General features: G+C 36.1%; 1 protein-coding gene across 3 annotated transcripts; it reads right to left on the bottom strand.

Annotated features, from left to right (window-relative positions):
• Positions 1-514: 514 nt before the first annotated feature.
• On the bottom strand, positions 515-7649 carry atpsckmt (fATP synthase c subunit lysine N-methyltransferase). 3 transcript variants are annotated; one of them, XM_041244452.1, is made up of 5 exons: positions 7095-7330; positions 4612-4891; positions 3477-3614; positions 2693-2743; positions 515-2086 (listed from the first exon to the last, which is right to left on the bottom strand). In XM_041244452.1, the coding sequence occupies exons 1-5, from the start codon at positions 7154-7156 to the stop codon at positions 1877-1879; spliced, it is 741 nt and encodes a 246-aa protein (XP_041100386.1). In that variant the 5' UTR covers positions 7157-7330; the 3' UTR covers positions 515-1876. The 3 variants fall into 3 exon arrangements, with proteins under 3 accessions (XP_041100386.1, XP_041100387.1, XP_041100388.1); XM_041244453.1 differs by lacking the exon at positions 7095-7330 and adding an exon at positions 7558-7649 and having other exon boundaries at positions 516-2086; XM_041244454.1 differs by lacking the exon at positions 7095-7330 and adding an exon at positions 7354-7547 and having other exon boundaries at positions 516-2086.
• Between the last annotated feature and the right edge of the window lie 1379 nt (positions 7650-9028).

The following is a 9028-nucleotide window of genomic DNA, read 5'->3' as shown; positions in this document are numbered from 1 at the left end:
TTCATAATACATGGATCCATTTAATTATGCCTTGTTATTTTTCACTGTGAACAGTGGAATGCTTTGTTGAATTATACTAATTAAGTGTAATTTAACAACCATCATACAGATTCTGCTGAGTCAACACATTTTTTGTTCACATTATATTACCAAATAAAGTTTCTGATGCTTTATTTGATAAATCTAACATATTTTACCAGCTTTGTGTGAGTAATGTATGTGCAGAAGCTTTTTTTTTAAGTAAATAAAACCTGAAAAGTAGAAAACCAAAGAGGTGAGTATAATAGCTTAGAAGGAATCAATTGTGACAAAACTGTGAAAGCGTTATATAAACTTGTATTTATAGCTTGAGATGCTGCTATTCATCTCTCTCTCTCTCTCTCTCTATATCTATATATATATATATATATATATATATATATATATATATATATATATATATATATCTATATATATATATATATAATATATAATACCTTTTCTAACATATTGTAATATTCCCTCAGTGCTCTCATTTTTCTTTCACTGTGTGTCTTGGCAAGTCAGAGGCGTACAGCATAAACTGAAAAGCAAAAATGAAGGAATCAGTTTTTAGGGTTTTTTCATTTTCTTGATTGTGTGCAGCATATTTAATGTTTCCCAAATTAAAACCAACAGTTAACAGGCAAGCTGACCTACAAACATAAGGGCTTTGTTCATGTCTGCGTTGTTTCTTGCACTCAAGAAGGCTCACCATAGAGCAGGAACTATCACAAAACAGATTGTTTCTGCAGAGATGGAACACACTGTCAGACAGCTAAGGTGAACACAGATAGGGGTCAAGACATCAATTAAATGCAGAACCTAGGGATCAAACTCGCAATCTGCTGCCACAGCATTTTCTTTCAGTTACTAAACAGTGGCACACATGAACCACAGATTCACACAGCCTGTAAGAAACGCAAGCGCTGCATGATTTTGATCTTTTTGGTTTGTTTGTTTTTTGCAGTGTTAAAAAAAAAAGCCATCAGGTATCAACATGTATTTTTGAAATATAGATCAGGGTTTCCTAACTGGCTGAATGAGGTCAGATTGCAAAGTCATTTTACCTGGACTGCACAACAACTGTTTTATCATTTCTCATATTTTCATTTATGATTTAAAGTAAACAACTTGGCACTTATCTGATTTTAAACTTTACAGCGTAACATTAAGAGGCTTATCAGCAGTGCCCATGGTTATGATGTTAGAATAACTTTTGTACATTGAAGAACCTGCATCTTGGTTGGATCGATGAATGAGGAAGGTGGCCGCAGCATAGGTGATGCATCAGAAATGTCTTCAATTAGCATGAACACTTAAAAGAACTAGCGATTTTCTTTTAAGATATGATGTACCTTTCCTGTCTTGCTTCATCTTAAAAAAATACAGTTGTCTGCATACAGACAATAACATCTCACTTCTACACAATCCAACATACTAATATTTGACAAAATATTATTATTGCTATCAAACACTTAACCATAAGTAGTATTAATATTGCCACTACACACACCAAGAAGTGGTTCTTCAGATTGAAATGATTAATTAAAAAAACAGCCCTGAAAAATAATAGAAAGCTTTGGACAAAATAAATATTTCACTTGCATTTGCAGTTTTGAAAAACCTGTATTTAACAACTTCAAGAACACCAAATGCCAAAACAGCACTTACTGTTCTCCATTCTTTGTTACACTGGTGAGTAGCCCCATACACAGCTTTCTGTTCCTTCGAATTTCTTTCATTCTGAGATCACTTCAATTCAGAGCCACTGGGTAAATATAATTTGCCTAAACAAATCCCTGGGACAAATATCACCTTTATTTACAAACTAAAATGCCCCGCTCCCAGTTCTGCATCACTGTGTGTTTTGAGTATAGTGTCTCTGTGCCTCGGCTGAAGCTCCGCAGTGTCCATTTTGAAATGTTTTTGCATCATATGCCCACACAGTATCAATCCCCTCTCCAGTCATGTGATCAGGTGCCCAGGTGGGAAAGGGGAAACGGCAGGCAATGACTTTGGCTGTGATCTGTAGTTCACTTAGAAGTTTGTCTTCCAACTGAGGCATCTGTAGAAGAACATATGTTTATACATTGGTCTATTCTATTACAGTAACTTTTTGTTTTTGTTTTTAGAAAATACTGTTTCAACTCATTCTGCATACATTTTGAATATGATTCAGAGTTGGACATCATAATTAACTGGATTGAGAACAATGGGGAATAAGGATATACAGTGCTCCCCATTTATAATGCTGTAGTCAGGAGCCAGTTAAGAGGCCGTGCTGTTTGTGTTCCGCCTTATAACGAGAATACTAGTGTTAGTGTGATGGCATTATGGGGCAAATGGGAGCCGTGACCGTACAGCCTCATAACCTGTTCCACAGCATAACAGGCCACCTTATAAAGGTGAGCGCTGCATGTCTTTCGGTGCAAAATTATCAATTGCCATACCTTCTGTTTTATTTAAAAATGCCTTTTGATTGTCAGGACACACTGAGTTAACAGCAGAGTAAAGATGGCAAACTTCGCACATCTCATCACTTTGTTTTGTATAAAGTTTGTGAAGACTCAGATCCAGTTAGAAGGAAAAAATGTCAAATATTTGCGTGTTGAACTTGATGCCAGTTCATTTTAAAGGCTCTTCGTCACATTTTCACTGAAATTAAACTTACCATCTGTGGAACTCCAAAGACAACAACATTAGCATACTGAGAAAACTTGACCTAAAAAAAAAAAATTAAAAAAATTCAGAAAATAAATATTTAAATTGAAATTAACATGAAAAGAAGTGTTACAAGTTACTATACTGTAACCAATGGTATGAGCTGTATTTTTAAGCTATGGGATTCTTTAGTTCAAGGAAGTGAAAGATTTAAAACTAACACTAAGCTTGGCTCTGGCCTCGGGTTCATATGAAGACACAGCCTTCTTTTTTCACACTTAATAGCAACAGGTTGTAATACATCTAACAAATGGGTGTATAACCACACATGAGAGAGGAGACGCAGGCTAAACTCTGAAATATCCTCTCCTAAGTAACAGTATTGGCAGAGGTAGAACCAAGACTTTATAACAAGGAGAACATAATAAATACAAAAAAAGTTATACAACACTTCCACCCAGTGGAGAAAACAATAATTTAAATAAAAATAAAGAATTTCCAGTACAGTACTGGAGAAAGATGGCCCTCTGGACAGTAAAAGACATGCAACTCAATACAATCACAAATACAAACACGCAAAAAAAGAGTTGATTAAAAAGACTACAATATTACCAAAACAAATAAACAAAAACATCTGGGAACTCTCATAATGATGAGACATTTCAACACTGGTTTACTGACACCATGGATAACGTCACCCCCCCCCCAAAATAAATAAATAAATAAATACATAAATAACACTGTCTTGTTTAGTTTATTACAATTCGATTACATCTAATTAATGAAAAACAAACCTTCCATAAATCTGCTATATAAAATCTGGTGTTGTGATGCACTCCTTCCCTCCAGGCCCTATATCTAGAATACCACACCAGCCATGGGTTCAGCTCATAGCCAACAGCCCTGTAGCCTTGCTTTGCTGCTGCAATCACCTACGGCAAAAAAAATAAATAAATAATGAAATAAGTGGTTAGACATTTTAAATTAATGTTTTTAATGTATCTAATCACAATATAAATGCTTGCAATATCCATTTGGGCAAAATTACCAGTTGCGTTGCTGTAGAAAACTAAATGTGGGATGTTTATTGTCCTACTCAGAAATTGGTTTCTGCAGTAGTAACCAGTAGTATCACATCAAATGCCATACTAGAATAGACACACATTTTGGGGGTAAAATAAAGAATGGGCACTACAGTAAATCAGTAAGGGTGCCTCAATACTTATTCCTATATGTATTTCTTCTGTTCTCCAACAACCTTAACCCTTGTTATCTTGGATACCCCCGAATATTTTCAATAAAACATATTGTAACGACAGGTGCAGACGGTGCTGGAGTCTCTGTGCTATCATGCTGGGTCTGAAAGGAAGGGGGTCGGAGTGCAAACAACGCTGCAGGACTCCGAGCCACCAGGAGCTGGACTATTGCACTGTGTAAAACAGTGCTGGGATAGTGCATGGGGTTTCAGAGGAACTACTCTCACGCTGATACACAAGACCACATGGAATTGCTGTTAGAACTGGTTCACATGGCATCCTGTAGGTGCAAGTTTGCACCTGGATTGACCTCTCTCCAGCGCGGGAAGGAGCCAGAGGGGAGTGGGACTTGTGCAGATGCCGATTGGCTGAGGACATGGGGACTTTGCAACATTGTGTGTCTCAGAGCTATAAAAGTGAGGTGGGTTTCTGGAGTATTGTGTGCTGCTGTAATTATTGCATGTGGCTGATTGCTGTCTGTGTTGCTGCTTAACAGAGAGCATGCTGTGTCTACTGAACCGAACTCCTGATGTTAATGTACCTTCATTTTCTATTTCAAAAAGTAAGCTTTGCAGCAATTTATTGTAAAACATCATCCTCTTTTCTACAAATTGACAACAAGGCTGTGAAGTCATGCTTGAAATGTATGTTAGGTTTCAATTTGCCAACTCACTATTCGCCCATCACCACTTCCAATGTCGACAAGCGATCCTGTTCTTGACTGTAACATCTTTAGGACATTTTCAATCTGAGCTGGAGTTGCAGGAACAAAAGGCAAGCAGATCTTCCTGAGGGCTGGGATTACAAATGGGGTGGCCACAGCATAAAGTGCTATCAATGTCCCTCCTACCACTCCAGTTACCCATAATCCCCATCGCTTTCTTCCAACAGTACCAGGGTTAGAATCCTTTGCAACGTTTGCATCTTGCAGAAATTTGGACATCGTGGTGTCCCTGAGACCAAGAAAAAGCGTCAGACGGAACAATATCAAGCGCAAACATAATCCTGCACGCATTGTAATTATGAGGTAATAGAGATAATAGGGTTAATCATGTAATAACTGGAAGGGTACAGATATCACACACTGTATAGAGGCAATAGGGTTAATCATGCAGTAACTAGAGGGCTACAAATATTTGTATAAAAATTAAAATGTTATCGAATTATAGCCTGATGCAATCCAAAACGTTTATGGGGCTAAGAGTGTATGATAAAAGGTTTGCTGAACATCACAGCGCAAAATGAAGGTAGTTATGTTCACCATTCATAAGAACATAAGAACATAAGAAAGTTTACAAACGAGAGGAGGCCATTCGGCCCATCTTGCTCGTTTGGTTGTTAGTAGCTTATTGATCCCAAAATCTCATCAAGCAGCTTCTTGAAGGATCCCAGGGTGTCAGCTTCAACAACATTACTGGGGAGTTGATTCCAGACCCTCACAATTCTGTGTAAAAAAGTGTCTCCTATTTTCTGTTCTGAATGCCCCTTTTTCTAAACTCCATATGTGACCCCTGGTCCTTGTTTCTTTTTTCAGGTTGAAAAAGTCCCCTGGGTCTACATTGTCAATACCTTTTAGAATTTTGAATGCTTGAATTAGGTCGCCACGTAGTCTTCTTTGTTCAAGACTGAAGATATTCAATTCTTTTAGCCTGTCTGCATATGACATGCCTTTTAAGCCCGGAATAATTCTGGTCGCTTTCTTTGCACTCTTTCTAGAGCAGCAATATCTTTTTTTATAGCGAGGTGACCAGAACTGCACACAATATTCAAGATGAGGTCTTACTAGTGCATTTTACAGTTTTAACATTACTTTACTTGATTTAAATTCGACACTTTTCACAATGTATCCGAGCATCTTGTTAGCCTTTTTTATAGCTTCCCCACATTGTCTAGATGAAGACATTTCTGAGTCAACAAAAACTCCTAGGTCTTTTTCATAGATTCCTTCTCCAATTTCAATATCTCCCATATGATATTTATAATGTACATTTTTATTTCCTGCGTGCAGTACCTTACACTTTTCTCTATTAAATGTCATTTGCCATGTGTCTGCCCAGTTCTGAATCTTGTCTAGATCATTCTGAATGACCTTTGCTGCTGCAACAGTGTTTGCCACTCCTCCTGCTTTTGTGTCGTCTGCAAATGTAACAAGTTTGCTTACTATACCAGAATCTAAATCATTAATGTAGATTAGGAATAGCAGAGGACCTAATACTGATCCCTGTGGTACACCGCTGGTTACCACACTCCATTCTGAGGTTTTTCCTCTAATCAGTACTTTCTGTTTTCTACATGTTAACCACTCCCTTGAATCCCAACTGCATTCAGTTTGAGAATTAATCTTTTGTGCGGGACTTTGTCAAAAGCTTTCTGGAAATCTAAATAAACCATGTCATATGCTTTGCAATTATCCATTATCGATGTTGCATCCTCAAAAAAATCAAGCAAGTTAGTTAGGCACGATCTCCCTTTCCTAAAACCATGCTGACTGTCTCCCAGTACCCTGCTACCATAAAGGTAATTTTCCATTTTGGATCTTATTATAGTTTCCATAAGTTTGCATATAATAGAAGTCAGGCTTACTGGTCTGTAGTTACCTGGTTCAGTTTTGTTTCCCTTTTTGTGGATCGGTATTACGTTTGCAATTTTCCAGTCTGTCGGTACCACCCCTGTGTCAAGAGACTGCTGCATGATCTTGAAGAAATTTCATTTCTTTGAGTACTATTGGGAGGATCTCATCCGGCCCAGGGGATTTGTTTATTTTAAGAGCTCCTAGTCCCTTTAACACTTCTGCCTCAGTTATGCTAAAGTTATTTAAAACTGGATAGGAACTGGATGACATGTGGGGCATGTTGTCAGTATCTTCCTTTGTAAAAACTTGTGAAAAGTAATCATTTAACATATTTGCTATTTTTTTTTCTTCCTCTACGATTTTGCCATTTGTATCTCTTAAACATTTAATCTCCTCTTTGAATGTTCTCTTGCTGTTGTAATATTGGAAAAACATTTTGGAATTGGTTTTAGCTCCCTTAGCAATGTTTATTTCTATTTCTCTATTTATTTCTATTCAGAGTGTGACAGAAGGACGGATTCGATCATAGGTCTCCCCACGTTTTTAATGAGGCCCCTAAAAATCACAAAAAATAAAATCCATACCTTCCAAGAAGCACTGGGACGTGGTATGTTGAGCAGTCCAGAAGTGTGTCACAACACCCCATAACAATATTGTAAAAGGTGGGAAAAACAATGACTTACTGCAGTGAGGTATTTGTCTCGTTTTTTCAATCATAACTCTACCGTGTTGGACTTATAATACAGTATTGTAACTCTTAATTGCTGTGTGTGTGTGTGTGTGTATAAAGAAAAGCTACACAATACACGGTTTTTAGATTATATAATACATTTCATCACTCACTTAGTTCAACTGGTGCACTGAGCCTATGTTCCAAATAGCCCTCACCGTGACCTTTTCTATGGTTCCGCGAATATGACCATAACATACCACAAAATATAATGACATAGTTTGCTCCGTAGGCCTGCGTAATCTTTAATACAAAATATCGCTCAGGCAACTGAATAAACTTTCAAAATAAAATAAACCTACACACGCCCAACCTACCGTATCCTTCAGTTAACAAATGTCAACTCCACAAATCACAGTGCAGCAGCTATTTATCCCGACGTGCAACACAACCCCATCAAAGTTATTTCCAAGACATTCGTGCCACTTGCTATTTTACATCTTTTAATCGCAAAGGCTCCTACCCGAGGCTTCATTTAATAACTTTTAAAAATAATAAGAAATTGCCAACAGGTTCTCACATATATTTCTTTACTTATATAATCACATTGAGAATACGTGTGTGTGTGTGTGTGTGTGTATGTATATATATATATATATATATATATATATATATATATATATATATATATATATATATATATATATATAATATATTATATATAAAAATTTCCCTGTAATATTTTGGCACGTCATTGTGTTTAAAGGGACATTAAAACCGTGCAGTCATACCAGCTTTAAATGATATTGTACTAGTGCAGTAGCGATTTAATTTACTTCAGTAAGGAGCACGAGAACACAAACACAACAGACAGCTTGAATATTCCTTATAATGGAATTCTGCAGGGATCATATCCGGTGTGGGAAAACGGTGGTGCAGTCCCCCTTTTGCCTTTATAACTCCAGTCCCAAGACGAATATATATATATATATATATATATATATATATATATATATAATATATATATATATATATTTTTTTTTTAATGTAAGTATTTATTTTTACACTGTATAGCGCGATATCTATTTATTTATGCCATGTGTTTATCATGCGAATTAAAGATTATTTTAGCGATCAAATATTTGGAAGAAAGCATTGTGTTTGTGAATGTTTTAAAATGGTTTCGGGGATGGTTGTAACACTGCATGATGCAACACAATAGTACGCGTGATCATGTCACCAGCACAAATACTGTAGGCTAAATTACAAAAGCAAATAACTATTAAGAAAATTATTGTGTTATTGTCAGATTACTTATCATATCAGACATCAAGGTGTACTTCGCAAGCTACCACGTTTGGGATCAGAAGATATTTCTAATTGAGTAAAACTTGCACACTCCTTTATTTTCAAATTGCCACTTCAAGTCTAATTGGTTGATAATGATAATATTATATTATTTTAACCAATCGACTAGCTGATAGATATATATATATATATAATATATATATAATATATATATATATATATATAGATATATATAGATATATATCTGAAACAATACGTATTTGTTCCAAGCCAGTGTGATACAATAAATGAATAACATTTTAAACACACAGTTAACAAACATTTTAATGTATTGCATTTAATATCAATTTCAATATAATTAATGTTCCCTCTTCAACAATTCCAGCATGCCACGGACATACAAGCGGCGAACAAATCGTGGAACACCACAGGAGGTAATGGAGCATGCTACAAAATTAGTTATTGAAAACCACCAGACCATCAGATCTGTAGCAAAAAACTTTGACATTTGTCATGTGTCTCTTAGCCGGTTTGTAAAGA

The sequence above is a fragment of the Polyodon spathula genome, chromosome 3 (genome assembly GCF_017654505.1).
Source record: "Polyodon spathula isolate WHYD16114869_AA chromosome 3, ASM1765450v1, whole genome shotgun sequence".
In the NCBI taxonomy this organism is placed as follows: Eukaryota; Metazoa; Chordata; class Actinopteri; order Acipenseriformes; family Polyodontidae; genus Polyodon; species Polyodon spathula.
This window is presented reverse-complemented; position numbering and strand designations above follow the sequence as displayed.